The sequence below is a fragment of the Lathamus discolor genome, chromosome Z (genome assembly GCF_037157495.1).
Source record: "Lathamus discolor isolate bLatDis1 chromosome Z, bLatDis1.hap1, whole genome shotgun sequence".
NCBI classification, from domain to species: domain Eukaryota; kingdom Metazoa; phylum Chordata; class Aves; order Psittaciformes; family Psittacidae; genus Lathamus; species Lathamus discolor.
This window is the reverse complement of record NC_088909.1, coordinates 6,508,574-6,527,080: the sequence shown is the minus strand read 5'-3', so window position 1 is coordinate 6,527,080 and position 18,507 is coordinate 6,508,574. Positions and strand designations below refer to the sequence as shown.

The 18,507-nt window shown below is 40.1% G+C and overlaps 1 protein-coding gene across 1 annotated transcript in view; it reads right to left on the bottom strand.

Annotated features, from left to right (window-relative positions):
• LOC136005490 (polycystin-1-like protein 2) overlaps positions 1-18,507 on the bottom strand; it is a 41,518-nt gene that overhangs the window by 2,112 nt on the left and 20,899 nt on the right. Inside the window, 21 exon segments of the mRNA XM_065663026.1 lie at positions 334-435; positions 1,725-1,935; positions 3,487-3,647; positions 4,018-4,145; positions 5,150-5,283; positions 5,743-6,070; positions 6,923-7,108; positions 7,744-7,884; positions 9,331-9,427; positions 9,862-10,093; positions 10,604-10,832; positions 12,069-12,282; positions 12,821-13,092; positions 13,095-13,366; positions 13,881-14,027; positions 14,373-14,551; positions 14,767-14,868; positions 15,092-15,322; positions 15,751-15,944; positions 16,362-16,587; positions 17,275-17,409. Coding sequence (XP_065519098.1) covers positions 334-435; positions 1,725-1,935; positions 3,487-3,647; positions 4,018-4,145; positions 5,150-5,283; positions 5,743-6,070; positions 6,923-7,108; positions 7,744-7,884; positions 9,331-9,427; positions 9,862-10,093; positions 10,604-10,832; positions 12,069-12,282; positions 12,821-13,092; positions 13,095-13,366; positions 13,881-14,027; positions 14,373-14,551; positions 14,767-14,868; positions 15,092-15,322; positions 15,751-15,944; positions 16,362-16,587; positions 17,275-17,409 — 3,921 coding nt within the window.

Below are 18,507 nucleotides of genomic sequence, written 5' to 3'. Positions count from 1 at the left end.
GATGAGTGTGTGTTCATTTCTGTCTCTAGCTTTCTAAGGAAATTACTGAGAAGTTTCTGTAATCAATAAGTAACATATCTAGCTAAAATGTGAGCACTTCTGTCAATGCAAGGTTCATTCTGCATCTGAGACTGATGCTCAAAATGGGATGTGAGATACATCTTGCCTGGGGTCTTTTTCTTGATGAGAAAAGCTTTAGGAAGCTGCGGAGCTTCCAAAATTAGATTAATTTCTAGCACTAACTGAAAGTCTTTCTATTTGCTGGGTCAAAGCACATTGGATAGCTGAGATGCCAGTTATACAGTGATAAACGTTGAAAATTAGAGGTGATACCTCCTCATAGTTGAAGATTCCCAGCTGAAGGCTGACCATAGTCTCTGCTGAATTAAAGAGAGTTTTGTAAGAGGAGAGCTTCCAGCCGAATATCAGGTTTGTCTGCAGAAGGAGGAAGACATATCTTGTGTCACAATCCAAGTCCTTGCTGCAAAATCAGCTAATGACTGCTGTATGCAGAGGAAGCCCTCCCACCTTGTTATCAGAGCCATGAAGCTTTTTCTGCAGTTCGGGGTTTTTTTGTTTGTTTACAAAGAGGGTAAACACCAGATAAGGTCACAGAAGACTAACTTAGAACTAAGAACTGGGTTTACACTTCCTGAACTGTGTTTAGCTGTATGACCTTTTATTGTGGCTATGAGAATGTCTTATATCTGCTCACCCACTATATATGTAAAAAATATGCAGATACATGACAAAACGTCGTATTTTAGCCTACCTTCATGAAGCAGATTTATCCCTGCATAATTAACCAAATTAATCATAGTCACAAACACGTACCTTTGCACAGATCATTCCAAATAGGCAACCTTCTTGTTTGCCCTCAGTAACCAAGATGCTGTTTTCTTACTTTGTGGGCCTACTGTGTCTGATTTTAAATGGGGGCTGCTGCATTCTCACCTTTTCTCCATCCCTCTGCAGCTTTCTTTTACAGCTTCATCATTTGCATGATGTGACAACAGGCTTTGCTGTGGAGCTGATCTGATCACTTACTTTGCCTGTGGGTACACCAGTGCCTAAAGCTACTCAGTTGCTAAAGTGTCAATGGTGGAGGAAGGCATGAGGAATGTGAAGTCAGGCAGTGTGAGAGTGCAGCGGGTCCCATTTGTCACAGGACTGCCCTTTATAGGACAATTTGGATTTAGCTCAAATGATTTCCACACTTCCAGAGATTTTGCTATTGAGACGTGCTGAATGTCCTCCATCACTCTGCCAGAACATTTACATAAAACATTTCAGCTAAACCAGTAAATATACATAAACAGTTGCAGTCCAATAATTCTTTAATCTTGATAGAATTAAAATACCATTTTACTTGCATAAGTATTCCTGAAACAGGCAGAAAAATAATTATTTCCCACTTAAAAACTAGCCAAATAGAAAATGACGCTTGCTGCACTCTCCCGAATTTAGGCTTTATCCAGAAAAATTTTCTATAGTTTCTTTTTTTGTCACACTTATTACACTGAGAGAATCCATTTTTTCATCTCCATGTTTGGTTTTTGTACTAAAGAATTGGGCTCCAAGCTGCTAACCTAAGATGTAGATAGGCAGCTTTATTCAGTTTTAAATTTCAAAGCTATGTTGCTTTCACCATTCAGAAATAATAAATTTAACTTGACAGTACGTGGATACAGACTGCAGACAACAGAAACCACAGTGATACTCACAGCAATGGAATAAGCGAGGAACATGATTGCAATAACAGTGATGAATCCAGAGATATCACCCCACGCCCTCCTTAGGGTTGAAGTGATCATGTTTATTTTAGGATTGAGCCTCAGGAGGTGCCACAGTTTCACTGTGGAGAGAAGCACTAGGAATGCAATCAGGTAGCCAAGAACTGCATCCGCTCTTGCTGTTTCATTAAAGCTGACACAGCTGGTAAGAAAAAAGAAAAGACGTAGTAGACCCTGCATACAGAAGTCATTAAGTGCATGAATGAGTATGCTGGAAAATCCAATCACTCTGTCCTTGTTTCCAGTGGCGAGCTAACTTGAGTTCCTGCTTCAGTGTTCCCATCTGTACCTCCTGCTGCGTGCACACAAAAATTTCAGTTACACATGGCAGAGCTTTTTGTCAGTGTTAGCTAGAGCTGAGAAAGGGTTTAGGCTGTAGCCCAAGTACTGCTCAGTTTTAGCAAGTCACAGCTTAAAGGCAGCTAATGCAAACTTACTATCAAAATTCTGACTTTTAGAAAGATAGGTTCTTCTGTGTGTGTGTAGTCGAGAGGATGGTGCTGTGCAGCTAGCAGGATGCACTAGGTGTGACAGGAGTAGCCAATTTCCAACCAGTTGTGTGAGAAGCTACTGTAAGGTAAGAAGTAAAAGACTGAAGGTCAGAACTGTGATCTGTGACTGAATTTGTGTTAGCTGGAAAAAAACTTGGTAATACTTACTTACCCTTTATAAAGGTAGCACATTGTGCTTACAATTTTGTTTACAACAGAGGTGACCACAGATTTTATAACTGTTGTATGCTAATACAGGACATGACCTATACCTAGATGATCTATGCATGCTGCACTGGCAAGAATGCAGCTGTCAGGTTAAGGGAAGTGTTTGTTCTTTCATTCAGCACTTGTGAGGCGGCATATGGAATATTGAGTCCAGTTTTGGGCTCCCCAGTGCAAGGAGGACATAGAGTCCATTAAAGTGCCACTGGCATGGTTGGGAGTCAGGGTATAGGACAAGAGAAGGATGTCAGAGCTGGGTCTGATCAGCGTGGAGAAAAGAAAGCTAAGTAAGGCCTCTAGCTACAGTCTGTAAATACCTAGTCAGTGTTTATAGAGAGGAGGCACAATGAATGGATGAGAGACAACAGCCACAAACTACAGCAAGAGGAGTTCCATCTGGACATGAACAAAAAACATGTTTTGTTATTTCCCATAGTGAGAATAGTTCAGCACTGGAATAGGGGTCCAGGGAGGCTGTGGAACCTCTGTCCTTGGAGATACTCAAAATTCAAAAATGCCCTGAGCAACCTGATCTAATTCCACAGGAGGGGGTTGGAGCAGTGACTCCCAGAGGTCTTTTCCTTCCTAAATTATCCTGTGATTCTGTCATCTATTTCCTGTGTTGAACATTTTTTAACAGATGTTACCATTTTCCAGTCTGTATTTAATAGTCCATTACTGTCTTCTAAGCAATTGCTGATTGAGAAGAGTGCGATGCAGATAGATAGATGGGAAACTAGCAGCTAAGATAGGGACTTGGTGCTCAAGTCTGCTGGATTTTATTTGAACAGTATCAGAAGAAAATCCTGTTGCTGACACTCGTCTAAGCCCAGAAATACTTACATGCTTCATGAACATAGCCATATGGGGTAGTATTACCTAGCTCAGACAAGCTGCTGTCTGGGAAGATGAAAAATTGAACTGTTTCTTCATAAGTAGCACTAACAAATATTGCACTGAATAGCATTAGTACTTACTCCTCTTTGTGTTCCTGGTAGTAGCTGATGTCTCTGGTCCCAAGGATTGTCCGCTTCACAAACACTGACAGAGCACTCCAGCTAATCAGTATGATGGTCATCTCCAGGAGATTCCACTTGCTCTGGCAGTATCTCCATCTCTGAGACTTCATCAGTTTTCCCTGTGAAAAGAACAGCTGTGCTATTTCAGTCTTGTGTCTGTATATATATCATATCATACAAGACATCTTTGTGGGTCTGTCCCCTCTGCAATAAAGCAGACTGCTGCACATCAATAAAGCTACATTTTACACCATCTTTTCATTATCTTTCTCAAAAGAAGCATTCCATCCAAATAAAGTTGCCTTCCTATTATTTAATACAGATATAGTATCTGATTCAGTCTTCCACTGAAGTCAAGACTTCACCTCCACTGAAACAAGAGCAGCACTCCTGCAATCAATTCTTAAATCAAGTCTTAAAGTTTTTGTAAGTGAAATCAAAACCAGACATGAGATGTTGCTGTCAACTGACCTTTCTATTGGGTCTCACCTGTATGACCATGTAGTACACAATAAAGAGGAAATAAATTACTTCTGCTGCAACCACAAAGATGTGGAGACTGCTGGTGTATGGGTAAAGCTGGACACTTTGCAGCTCTGCGCTTGTGAAGAAGGCCCCTAAAAAACAAGCAACATTCACCTTGGTGCTCTGTTAATTACATCTTTCTGTTTTCATTCAAACAACTCAGTTCATCCGTAAGACTTCTATACTCACATTCACATCAGTGTGAGACTGAATCCAATTACTAAACTTAGATTTATACTTGATTATGTGAGTAGCCTTGTAAGTGTTCTTTGAAATTCTCCTTGAATAAGAATTTCAGTCAATGGCTTTTAGAGTGCTAGTCTTTCTTGTATGACAGCAATCTCAGCAGGGCTGAATTTGAATTGGACTACAAATGCAGAAGTGAGGAGACGTGGAGATGTAAATCTGAATCTCATTCTCAAAAGAAACTGTGCTCAGTTTTGAGGCCTGGTTTGGGCATTTTGCAGTAGTGGAAGGGGCTACTGCTCAGATTAAATGCTTTACTATGCCTTCAAACCAGAATCTAGTTTCACTATTGCCTTTGTTGTATCCAGGTTATGTATTATATGATTACACAGCTATATATTAGAAGTCTTCTGGAACAAAAAAGACAGACTGTTATTTGTACTTTTTTGTCTTAATTTTGTATTGATTAGCTGAAATATTGGTAAACATAATTTTTCTTGTTCCTGTTGTGTAAATTCTGGAAATTAAGTTTCAATATGTTTTCCTTCTCAGCAGATGACCACAGCATAGAGTCATAGAGTCATAGAATAGTCAGGGTTGGAAAGGACCTCAAGAGCATCCAGTTCCAATCCCCCTGCCATGGGCAGGGACACCTCACACTAAACCATCCCACCCAAGGCATAAGCAAGCATAAGCAAACATAAGATATTCCATTATGGTCTGTATTAATGTGATACTACATTTTCCTAAGTGGCTTGTAAATTTTGTATTGATTCTGTTACTAGTAGACTTATTAAAACACTTCTGTTTACTGAATAAAGTAGGTAAACAGTGAGAACATGTGAATCTACCCTCTGTAGGTGCATTGCTTGTTGTGTTCAGAAATGTGTAACTTACAGAAGGTTCTCACCTAAAGCATTGGTTTCAAACATCAGGGATACAATGCAGAACAGGTTCACATTGGCATTGTAGACTGTGAATTCAACAAACACTGCTCTTGTGAAGGTGTCTAGCCAGACGTTGTTGAAAAGGTACTGGAGAATTCTGCATTAAAATACATAGTATCACGTGGAGGATAGGGGTTTTTGGATATACTCACAGAGAAAAACAGAGGTAAGATTTTCAAGAGGACATCTGGTCTGTCAAGTCTGGGTATAGGGGATATTTTTACTATTAGTGTAGGTTTCTTTTTGGCTCTTCTGGAGAAACAGGTACCGGATATTGGCCAGTGCTAAACCTGAGATGCCTCAGGTATCCAACCATTTACCTCATATTGGTTAGGTGGAAAAGGTTCTGATTTGGGATTCTGGTTGTTATCTACCATGGAGCAAGATGACAGGATCATAAACTGCAATGATGGCATCACAGTAATATCTACAATATTCAGCACAATGCATAGCAGAAAAACTCAGGATGCAATCTGAAATGAATCTTAACTAGGGTAAAGAGCATCACTGACACCACAGCAGATACACCAATAATTTACAAGAATACAAGTGGTACCTAGAGGCATTCTTAGGATCAGTTCCCAGGTGAATCACATATCCCCCTCCTCTGTAGATGGCAAGTTTGCCCCAGGTGGGCTGCCCTCTCAGTTTGGACTGACTCTGATACTGCCATGCTGAGCTCAAGTCAGAGGAATTATCAACAACTGAAGTGTTCCAGCGCTCCCCATAAACTGCTGTATCTTCTGTTTTTGTGGAATATGGAGCATGGCATTCCTGAATTACATGCTGGAGTCTGGGAGAAATAGGGCAGGTATCTCCTTTCACTCTTACTTGTCGAATTCGAGCACTACCCACCAGCTTGGAATTGCCATCTGTAATGAATCCTAAACAGGAGATGGAAAAGAGCAGCACTGGCAATATGACAGAATTACTAATATTTCTTAATTTCATTCATAATTCACTGACACATTAATATTTTGCTATAGATTCTTTACTGAGAAACACTGTAAGCAAAATAGTTATGAAAATTAATCCCTTGTGTTGATTTGAACTGAGTTCTTAGATTACAACCATATGTAACAGAGGTCAGTATCACTACCTGTGTTTTATACAGAAGGAAAGTGAGGCCTGGAGAGGAAAAGGGACTTGCTTCGAATCACACAGCAGGGTAGCTGTATGCAGTGTTCATTTGGCCACAGCTGCTCAGTGCCTGTCATGTCCAATTAACAGCTCTGCTAATGTATTTCAGTATTTACTCTTAAATGTGAGCAGGAAAATGGGCCATATTTATTACTGGGTATGCCTAAGGAAACACAGGGATATTGCATAATTAGCCTTCACAGTGAAGCCATGATGCAAACAGAGCTCTCCTGAGGAAAAGCCTTATAGGGCCACCTGTCTGCCATTCTTTTTTTGAATTACGGGAAGAAACTAATGTAAAATTGAGGCATATATATGAATATCTGAAAAAAGTGTGTAAAAAGTTATAGTGCAGAACTTTCAGTTTATATTAAATATAAAAAAATATCAGAGCACATTAAACTTGGCATCAAGCTGTAGGGTTTTTGTAATTCACGAATATTCATATTACAAGAATCCATACTAGCCTTATACAATCACATACTAGCCTTATACAATCCTTCTCCAGTCAAACATGCATGTGCAAGTAAGGGATATGTACAGAAGATAATGTTTCAGAATCTGGCAAGCTGAAGTGAAACAATGTGACTCTGCACCTTTATATGATCCATAAAGATTTTTGACCAAGGTTGTGTTTGCCCATGTGAAAAAATCCTGATAACTGTAGACATTGTGGAATCCATCTGTAAAGCTGTTCTCAATGTGTTTGTTTAGGTAGTAAGAATTGGGATCTCTCTGCCCATAGGCAACAAGTAGCAGCATCCATAAAAAACCCAGATAGGCTGGAAAAAAACAAGAAGAGACAATGCATGTGAGCTCAGATTAATACTGCTGTTCAGAAGAGATTGCATGGATGGTTACTGCTTATTATCATAACTTACTAGGTTAAGGAGATGCTTTGCTAGGCTCTGACTGATCAGTACTAATGAATTTACACAAGCTACAAGCATATCACATTTGGAATGACAACTGTAAATAAAATGAGTAGTCTTTGTTCCAAGTAAAGTTGAAGTAATCTTTTTCCATTGTTTTTAGAGGAAGTAAAACTGGGATTTAAATAATTATCTGTAGATACTCTCTGCTTTTAGAAAGATGGCCTCTGTTTATTTTTTTTATTTCAACTTCTTATCATGTTGACCTCATTCTCCTCTTTCTAACTCTTCTGTAAGCTCACATGTAATCGGTTTCTTTATCATAAAATCAAGTCTTAGCTACATTTTTATCTCCAGCTACCCAGCTAATATTCCCACCTCCCTTCAGCTCCAGCTACCACTGAAAAGCTGTCTCTACACTGTAATGGCTGGATGAAAGCTAAAGGTATGCCAAAACTTTTTCACCCAAGAGAACAATATTTTCACTGATAAAAGTACCAATGAATACTACTGAATACATCAAGATAATCTAAAATGGATAATACCTAGGATTTCTCTGATGAGGGCAAATGCTTTCTGCTCCTTCATGCAGCTGATTTTCATTTTCTCCACATCAGCCACAGGAGGCGGCAGGTAGATATTACTTCTACTGTCCCGTCGGGCTCCAAAGAGAGGGTGTGAATCCCCTGTGGGTCAGAGCAGTAACCCTGGAATTACTCAACACTGTCTATGTCCTGCTTTTTGTTTCTTAAAAGAACATTGTAAGTTAACATTTCTCGTTAATGCTTTCCCTTATGAAGGCAGGGAATGTGATTTAAACACTTAGTATAGTAAGGCAATCAAGAGGAAAGGAGCTCACAAACACAGTGTGTTAGGTTTAGGAGCAGGTGTAGTCCAGTCTGTCTCTAGGCTGAGCATCTCAGAAGATGATGTATCCAGAGCCTGAGGCTGATCAGGGTGGAAGCTATATATCAGGATTCTTTGCTGTGCCCTAGGACTCCTGTCTGCTGGTGTCAGCTTTTTTTAGACATGATTGTGATTGCAGAATCCACTGATTAAATGGAGTAATACAGATAATTGTGGTTGTGGAAAAGTATGTGAACTGAGAACTTTCATGAAAGACTTAAAGGAGGTGGGAAATTTCCCTGAGAGGAAGTTCTAGATATGCTTGCCAGATAAAGATCTACCAGTCTAGTTGAAGAGTGTATTACGTGCAGCATCACGTCTGTTTTCACTAGGTTGTGGAATAGTTACAGACATGAATGCTGAGATGTCTGTACAGAACTAAACCAAGCCTCCTTGCATATGTTTTTTCTTACATCTGATGTAAGAGTAAAATACTTAAGCATGGTTACTACATACTAATAGCACTGATTCCTTCATTTTATTATAGTGGCTTCAGTCAGTTTGTCACATTTTATTATTTTCTTTTTTAGGTGTTACTTGAACATTGACAGATCAATCTGTCACAAAAAGTGATTTACAATTCTTGCAAGTGATTCTTGTACAAGAATTTACAATTCTTGTAAGTTCTGAAAAGTGATTTACAGCTCTTGTACAATTCTTGATCTAGTTTGAATTAATATAGGAGAATATTCTTTTCCTGACAAGGAAGCCAGGGATGTAGGGAAGGAAGGAGCTGGGTATCCTATCAGCAAGCGTGTCCTCTAGTAACAGGGAAAATCTCACAACAGGGCTAGGGGAGATTGTGCATGTCTATATGCATTTGCAGCAGTAAAAGTATAAACAAGGAGATATTATTCTTTTGATCCAGGACTTCTTTTAGTTAATCTTTTTCACCTTTTGGTCTCTTCCATGGAGCGTTCTGCAAGATTTATTCAGCGTACAATGGTAGGGGTATGTTCTTTGTATGTTCTTCAACTGGCATAAAACTAGTTATGTAAGTTTGTTTCCACTTCCATGTTGAACTTGGGAACGCTAATAGGTAGGCACATAGAAATCACAGCTCTTGTGGATTTAGTGATTTCTGCTAACCTTACTAGCTAAGATTCAGGTATATAAAGACAAATGGTAAAGTTCTCAGTTGAACTGAGTCACGTATTTGTGCATAAGGTACCCCAAAAGCTTGCAGAACACTCCCTTTAATAATTTCTCACTTTATAGGCAGTTACCTGGTGCAGCTAAAGGCCCATCAACAGCTGTGTTTTCTTCATCTTCATGTTCCACCTTCTTCAGAACCAGAGCAAAGAAAGCAGCAAATCCCAGCACCTGGAAAGAATTAGCTATAGACTCACCATATGCCCGTTTCATATGAAGAAGCTCAGTTTTTGACCTGGATCTCTTTGGATCCAGGCACTGCAGGAGGACAAGTGTGCTTTGCCTTTGTTGAACTCATGCAGTTGAAGCCGATAAACCAGAGAACAAGTGCACAGTGCATATCCAGCTAAACTGACTTTGCCGTATTATACATCATCCCTGATCAGAAACATCATCACCTTTTAAACTCTGACAAAACAAGGGAGATGAAACTAATGGAGTGAATATCAGCAAAAGACAACAGACCCCTCTAAACCTCCTGCTAGCTCTTGTTTTAAGGGCAAAGACTTCTCATTTTACATGTTAAATCCTGTGGTTCTTTAGAACACTTGTCTTCCTGAAATGATAGATAGAATGGCCAATGGTTGTATTTCTGAGGAACTCACCTTTAAGGGTTGTGTGATGAAAAGACTTTCCAAGAAGGAGATGGCCATGGAGATCAACCATTTGATGGAGTTCTCCTTGCCGTAATGCAGCCCATAGAGCATGGTAAAGAACCCAGATACACCACTGGTGGCTGCAACAAGGAACCAAGCAATGAACACAAACCACCAGGGCAGCCCTTTGGAAGAAGAACTTTTCTTGCCATCACTGGAGGAGCTTGGAGTAAGGGACAGCCTTGAGAGTCAACGAGAAGAGGAAAAAGTCAGTTTGCAGTGGAACAGAAGCCAAGATCTCTTGTAATCACCATATAAAGGCCAGAGAGAGATAATTAGTGCTATTGTTTTCAATACTTCCAGCTTAATTATTGTATTTCACTGAAATACTTCAGTCTACTTATTAATTTGTCTTTATCCAGACCTTTTAAGAGACTACTGAGACTTTGGAGCTCAGTGATTATCCCAGCCCTATAGTAGCATGTGGCATTTTAGCATAGCATTCCATTTTGGTGGCAAATATGACAAAGAGTGATGATGTGTCATTATTGCTTTTGCGTGCAGTACACTGTGCATTGACATTTCTTTGTTGCTCCTACAATAGTACAATAGTGAAATATGTTTCTACCACTATAAAAATGGTTTTCTAGCACTTGTTAAGCAGTAATTGTCTGGGCTCTGTCATCCTGACCACTTTTGAATTTACGACCTGAATTCACTTATTCTGAGAATGAAACGAGAACTAGGTTACCTCTCACTGATGGACGCTGATGAGTAGATCTGGTCCTCCAGGAGGTTCTTCATGTGCTGAACCTGACAAACAGCTTGTGTGTAACTCTGAGGCATCTGAAATTTATGGGGCCCCACTAATTCCAGCTCCAGCTGTACATGCTGGAGTTGCATGTACAAGCAGCGATTGTAATCACTAGATTTCAGTCGCTCACACATTCCCTTCTCTGGAGTCGGGCTTCTTGTTTTTTCTGCAGGCCAAAAATTATTTCTTTATATTAAAAGAAAATGAGCATAGCTATTCCTAGATTAAAATAACTGTTCAGTACAAAGAGTAGCAGAACTGGAGCTCAAGATTATGAATGTGACAAAGTGAAGAGTAACATTTGAAGCGATATGTAAAAGCAGCTTTAGTAGTAGAGCTTAATTCTTTTCTGCTGGAATGAGCCAGAAGCATTGCCAGAAGGCAATTTAGTTAGAGATCCTAAACCTTAACAGAGAAGTCAGATAAGATCAATGTTAATTTGTTCATAGTTTACCTGTTCAATTAGTAGCTTGTTACACTCATTGGAAAAGCCAAATGTGAGTCTTAATGAAATCAGTGGGATTGTTTACTCATATATTGTTGTTTAGTTGAAAATACATGAATGCCTAAGTTAAGAGTCAGACTGAAAGGAACAACAGCAGAAGGCCAAATAGAAAATAAAGGATAGAACAAAAGGGCTGTGAAGCAACTGATACTTGTGAGTCTTTTTTGCTATTTGGTACTGATCCTGCTCCCCAAACTGAATGATGCCTAACATTTAATTCTTTAGCATAGGAACGGAGATTACAGTGTCTACTCAGTTGAGCACTTTGGTGCAGTGAAAGGACAAGAAGCAATGGGCACAACTTAAGACACAGGAAATTCTGTCTAAGCATAAGGAAAAACTTCCGTATTGTTAGGGCTGTTGGACAGTGGAGTAGGTTGCTCAGAGAATTGGTGAAGTCTTCATCCGTGGAGATATTGAACATCTGACTGGGTAGCCTACTCCAGCTGACCCTGCTCTGAGCAGGATTATGGACTAGACGATCTCCAGAGATCCTTCCAACCTCAACTACTCTGTGATTCCATATTTGTCTTTGAGTCAGAATGTAAGAAGAACTTGGGTCACGACATCCAGTGGTAGGACAAGGGGTGACAGGTTAAAACTTGAACAGGGGAAGTTTAGACTGGATATAAGGAAGAAGTTCTTTACTGTGAGGGTGGTGAGGCACTGGAATGGGTTGCCCAGGGAAGCTGTGAATGCTCCATCTGTGGCGGTGTTCAAGGCCAGGTTGGACAGAGCCTTGGGTGGGATGGTTTAGTGTGAGGTGTCCATGCCCATGGCAGGGGGGTTGGAACTGGATGATCTTAAGGTCCTTTCCAACCCTAACTACTCTATGATTCTATGATGACAGTTTTCACTACAAAAGCTTCAGTAAGCATGTCGCATTTTGTTGATTACCTTGTATATCCATAGCACCTAATGTGACAATTACAGGATCATCCTTCTTGCTCTCATCATAAAGCTCTTGCCCAGCTCTGTTCTGCTGGCAGATGATGTCCTCAAGCAATGCCAGAAGTGTGTTGATGTTAGTTGATTTTCCAAGATCTGATACTGAAGTGAGAGATGGAGTCTTCAGGGCTTTACAGAGTGAGTTGGCAATTCTTCTTATGTCCTAGAAAAGACAACAGCAACACAGCAGTAACTCTGGCTGCAGTGACTTAAGCTAGTGTGATCTGAAGGCACCATTGCCTGGGAGTTGCACTAATTGCTCAAATCTCCAGAACAGATAGCGATAGCACATCCTACAGAGCTGGATGTGACAGGCAGATTTCAACGAGTTCCTCAGGACAGCATTCAGAAGTACAGTTTACCTGCCTGAGGACCTAAGATGAGAAAAATGAAGTCTCTGATACCTTTTATCTCCCCTGTCTTGCTTAATGTTTGCTTTAACTCCTGAATACAATGGTGTTGGTTGCATATAATAATTGTGTCAGGGCTGGAATGTAAATAGGCAGATCTTAACAAAGCTGGGGATTCCATGTAGATGGGTGAATGAGTGCTTTGCACCACCAGTGCATAATTGGCTTTTCGCTTCAGGCAAACTGAAGGCATCTAATGGAAGATTTCTGCTGTAAAACTGGGGATATCGGGTAGTCCATGGCAGCAGAGGGCAGTGCAGGACTCAGTAGGGAGCAGCTACAGTGACTTGCCTTCATCACAGCCTCTGGAGTGAGTGAGACAGCCTGGGCGACCTGTGGGGTGGGAGGTAGGCTTGGGGACACTCGTCCATTCTTTCCCGTCTTCTTCTCTCTCCCTGGTGTGGCTGGCCGGGATCGTACGTTCCTGAAGATCTGCACAATGAGCAGGTTGATGGGGAACATGAGGAGGGAGCTCTCAAAGCCAATCATCACTTCCTGCCATGTGAACTCGATCTTTCCTGCCAAGATCAAATGGAGGGGATGAGTAAAAATAACCTCAGGACCAATTTATTCAACTGTTCTGTCTTTAAATTCTGCTGCCTCTATTTCCCTGGCAAGCAATGGTGAGGGGTGTTACCCAAATCCATTTTCTGCTCAGCTGGATCCTTTGGCACTCCCCAGAACATGATGCTGGTCAGCATGGTGCAGAGAAGCAGTGAGAAGCAACATGACACGCGTTGGGCTCTTGTGAAGGAGCTGCGTGGGGAGCGGCTGAAAATGGAGTACCAGATGTGCCCATCTTGGAAACCCTTGGAGGTCTTCATGAAAAACAGATTGCTGGGAAGGAGGAGAGGGAAATCAAATGGATACTTAGAAAAGAGGGGGAAGAATAATGCAGTAGTTCAGAGTCCTGACCTGTTCATGCTTCTAGACATTATTAGAAGAAATAATAACTATGAGAAATTACCAAATATCATGACTGAATTTGTGTTGAATGATCATAGCTACTTATGTCCTTTCCTTCTGGCCTCACCATGGAGGGTGAGCTAATTGTGAGCAGTTTCTATATAAATTGTTAGGGAAATTACACATAAGAGAAGATGTTTAGGTTTTTATAGGTCTTGTCAGACTATCCTTTAACACCAACATTTCCAGTGTGGTATTACTGTTAGGGTTACTATTAGACTTACTTAACCATACTTCCTCTTTTCCATGTCCAGAGCAATTTGAGGGCAATGGAAAGACCTCCCTTGTTTTCATTTTTGTCTAGAGTGTGATCTTTTTTCCATACTTGCTTTTCTAGACTGATTGCTATGAAGAGTAAAAAAAATGTACATAAAATAGAAGGTACCTGAACTGCTTCATGTCCTGTTCTGTAGCTACAGGGAACACTTTATCTAGGACACATTCACCAATATCAACAGCTAGCCACGAGTTACAGAGGAAGTACCATTTCTGATCCCATGCCAGATCATGGACCAATACTCGATTCACATACCTGTTGGAAAAAACATACAGGGCACACTTATCTGTTACTGAGTTGTGTGAAATTCAGAACTCAACAGGACTGTGGAGGACAAATTCTGGCCTTTGTCTTCTAAGGCTGTGTCTAAACTGTAAGGCACAGAACACATCCCATCCTGTCTGGACACAGGATACAGAAAGCACTCCTGGTCCTGCAGTTTAGGTTATGATTTGACCTGGAAAAAGGAGAAACTAACAGTTCTTTCCTTTCTAGAACTGTAGAAAGGATAATTATCAAGTGCTAGAAAAGGAAAACTGTTATCATTATAAAAAATACTTGTAGATCTTTACTTCCCAGGATCTCCAGATCAACACTTACCAGGATGGACTGTCCCCTGAATTATCATGCCACAGTCTAATACTCTGTAGTTCCCCAAGAGGGAAGAAGGTACGGAGTAGGAAAACATCCACTCCTCCACGTTCAAAGACTGGTGTATCAGGATCAGTTAGATGGTGTGGCTCACTCTCTCCTTCCAGTCCATAGAGGGTGAGAGTCACCTGGAGAATAAGATGGCAAAGTGAGGACTTGCACATCTGGATTCTATGTATGCTTATTCCTCTGTCATGCTCTTCCTGTTTTCATCAAATCTAAGGATTTTGTGGATTAGACCTTCCATTTGAGCTGCCCCATTTAACAGCATCAGGTGCTCCATTATTCATCCAGTTCTCTAAATGAGTGCCTAAACTGTCTTACCGCCCAATGCCATTGATACCTTAGAGGTTGTGGCTGCCCCACGGCGGTGTCCTGTAAAAACTGTCACAAGATAACGATACTGAGCAAAGGGGTCGTTGTCTTCCAGTACTGTGATTTTCACCTGCAGAGTGACACAATACAAGTGGTGTGTTAGCTGTTCTGTAAGTATGAATTCCTTAAAGCTGTGGATAGGAGTTTGTCATCTTGTGAACAATACGTATACTTAGTAGCAAACAGAATTATAGGGAAGGGAGTAGGACTGGTTGAAGACTTCCTATTAAAACAGGCTAGGCAAAGTGGGAATTGGCCTAAATACATTCAGTCTTTATTAGCTGAAGACTTACTTTGGCATCATCCTGGATGTCTTTCCTTCTAGCCCAAATAACCACAAGCACGTATATCAGAAAGATGCATCCCACAGTTGTCACCACCACAGGGTTGTCCACAAATGTACCAAAAAGCTCTGCAGTTTTGCTAACATCTATAGCATTGGGTATGACAAAGAAGGAACTCCCAAAGAAGGTCAGATGGTTACACAGGCACTGTGTGCTTCTAGGATTTGTTTTTGGTCCTACCTAAAAAACAGGAAAAAAAATCCTGATAAAATATTTGACTTCAAAGTATTAGATAACTTACCAAGCAAATGAAAAGACAGTGCTGAGATTGGTAAGTTACTGTGAAGAACTACTATACAGAAAAGAATTGCTTGAGTTCCAATAAGGAATATTAGTTCTAATGTCAGCCAGAAGCAGGCATCATAATACAGCCTTGTCAGAATGGTCCTATTTCTTCTTATATGAGAGCCCATCCCAAGAAACTGAAATAGAAATGTCATTTAGAGTTTAGCCCAGTATGACGAAACTTCTTCAGTTTATTTAAACTTCTCAGAATGACCTTTTTTTATGGTGTGAGTTCAGTGCTATCATTTTACTACAAGATGGTGTTTATAATAGCTGGCTTTGAAGAGTATAATACAAACATTGTTTTATATGGCTCTACTTACATGACATCCGTAGCTGTTCCAGTTCCACTGGTCCTCATCCCAAAACACACAGCGGGATGCAAAACAAGTGACAGCTATAGTTAGCCTGTCATAGGCTGTGGAATCCATTCCCATATCTTGTAAAACCATGAAATAGTAGGTTCCCTCTCCAAAAATGAGTTCTTCTGGGCTAAGAACCCAGGTGTTTGTCTCACCTTGAACATAAATATTTTAGTTTCGATATATGTATAGAAATGCTAAGAAGTAGTATGCAGCTGTATTGCATATAATCAAATAAACAAACTGAAGAAACAGGGATGAAATAATTCTTAGCAACTCATTGTTCAAAGCATCCGACCCTTTGCTTCTGTTAGTGAACACTAATAGAATATAATACTAAAGACTAGAACCCTGAAGCATGACAGGTTGAAACTCCTTTGAGAGGTTTCTTTCCAGCCGGATGCCTGAACTCATGGTCAAGGTTCGTTCTGCAAATATATGCATGTGCTGTTAAGCTGTGGATGAGCACTCCCCATACTGTCTGTACCTGGCTTGTTATTGGTAGTGAATGCCTTTTGTTTATATGAGCCGAGAATGCACAGTGTCCATGGGTCACTAACAAGTTATCTTACCTCCAGCAGTTTTCTTACAGAACAGATGATTTTTCAAAACGTAGTTAGTTTCATTTGGATGATAAGCATACCCTAAGTAGAGTATTAGTGGAATGTCACGTTCAGATTCCAGGTGGATGACTATAGAGGTGTTTTCTGAGGTAACATTGACTTGGAAAGTGCTAAAATTGCCCAGATTTAACAGAATCTTATCTTCCTGAGTTGCTGAAAGCCTTGGTAACATTATCTGTTTTAAAACAGAAAGACATAGCTTTAAATACAGCAAAGCATCTTGCTTCTATTATCTGTGAGCACAATATAGCCGCATGCTAGATTATCTTTTTTCATAATATAGGGACAGCATGGCCAGCAAAAATACTAGCTTCAAAGTAATTTTCTCAATACTCTCAGCTAACCTCTGAAAAGTTCATTAGAAACCTGTGTAGACTCATCCCAAAAACTATGACCCGTGGTGCATTTCTCAGCTAAAAGCTGAGATTATGACTGAAACACTGGCTACATGAAGTGCATGTACAAATGATTGGGATGTCAGCTTATACATCAGCTAAGACACCCAAACAGTAGTAATATAAACACATAGTTGTTGGATGATGAAATAAGGCATTACATTGCGTTTTGGAATGACTGTAATCTGGACTCTTTTTCTGCATCTATTAGCATTCTCACATCCATTTAAATGAAGAATAAGATACCTCCTCTTTAAGAAAAGACATATATACCTATTATTTCATTTGTCACATCACACAAATCCTCTTATCACAAATGCAGAGACCAACATCCTGTTATGTGATGTAATGAACACTACCACCATTTGCAGTCATCTGACAGAAGATGATAACACAAATGGCTGTTCGTTAACAGAAAAAAGAAAAAATGAAAATAGAGGGAGAGGAATATGAAATAATGCATTTACCTCAATGTTCTCTTTGAGATTGCTGACTGGTATCATTAAGCCATCCAGACTAGTTAGACTTAGACCTGCCACTGTTCCACTAGTGTCAAAACTGGTGTCACTGGAGAAAAAGGGATTCATGGCAAAGCTCACCATCTGTTAGGAAGACATTAACAATCAGTTGAGCTGTTGTCCATATTTCTTATATTCACAATTTTAATTGCAGAATAGTGAAAGCTTGAGCTCAGACCCAAACAGGACTTAACCTAAAAGAGGCCTGCATCTGGATTTAAATAAGAAGTTGCCTTATCTCTAAGGTAGATTAAACACAAACCTTGAAAGTGATTTTGGTTGTGAAATGTGCTATGTGTACAACAATGTTTATTGTTGTCCATTCGTTGTCACCCTTTTGCCTTTTAGACACCAGATATCAAAACACAATTGCATAAGCCTTTTTCGAACTAACTGCACCAAAGCTAGGCTGTGGCACCCCTCTTGGAATTAGGAACAGAAGTCTGCATCTGCTGTAATAGCAATACACAGGAGAGTATGTTAACATTGATCCCACAATTCAGGAGCCTCTTCTAGTGCTCAGGTAAGTCAATGGATGTGTTGCTCCATTGGTTTCAGTGGGCTCTGGGCATTTGCTAGCACAGCCAAAAAACTTGCAGTAAAAAAAAATTTTTTGCAGGCATTTCCTGAGAGTGTCAGGTCGACCAGAGAGGTCTTTAAAAATGTATTATAAAAATACGACAATAATATAAAGTCTATTGTTCTGACAGGGAAAACACCATCTCCTAAGTCAGATGGGAGATGTGTTATTACCAGGATACTTGCAGAACTTTTGCCTTGTGTAGGATCTGAGTCCCTTAAACTCACCTATTTCTAGACAGGATTGCTATAGGTTAGTGTTAATGGTGACATGGATTCTGAGCTGTTGTATCCTCCACAGAGCATGAGATGTAAACAAACAGCAAATAGGTTTATAGGTGTTGATTCATTCAATTGCCTCGTCTAGCCATGCAAGTATGAATCATGGGTGCATGCGAGGGGCTGCTGGAATGGGGAACTTCAGCTTTTCTCCTTAGCTTGCTGAACCAACCTCATGCAATTAAACTAAATGAAGTCTTCCTTGGCCAAAAATATTTCAAATTACTTTCTTGGCATGACAGGAGGGATGACTTGTATGTTTGTGTATTTACTGTAAAAGGGGAAAAGATTCTAAAACTGCTGGATTACAAATGTAAGTTGTGT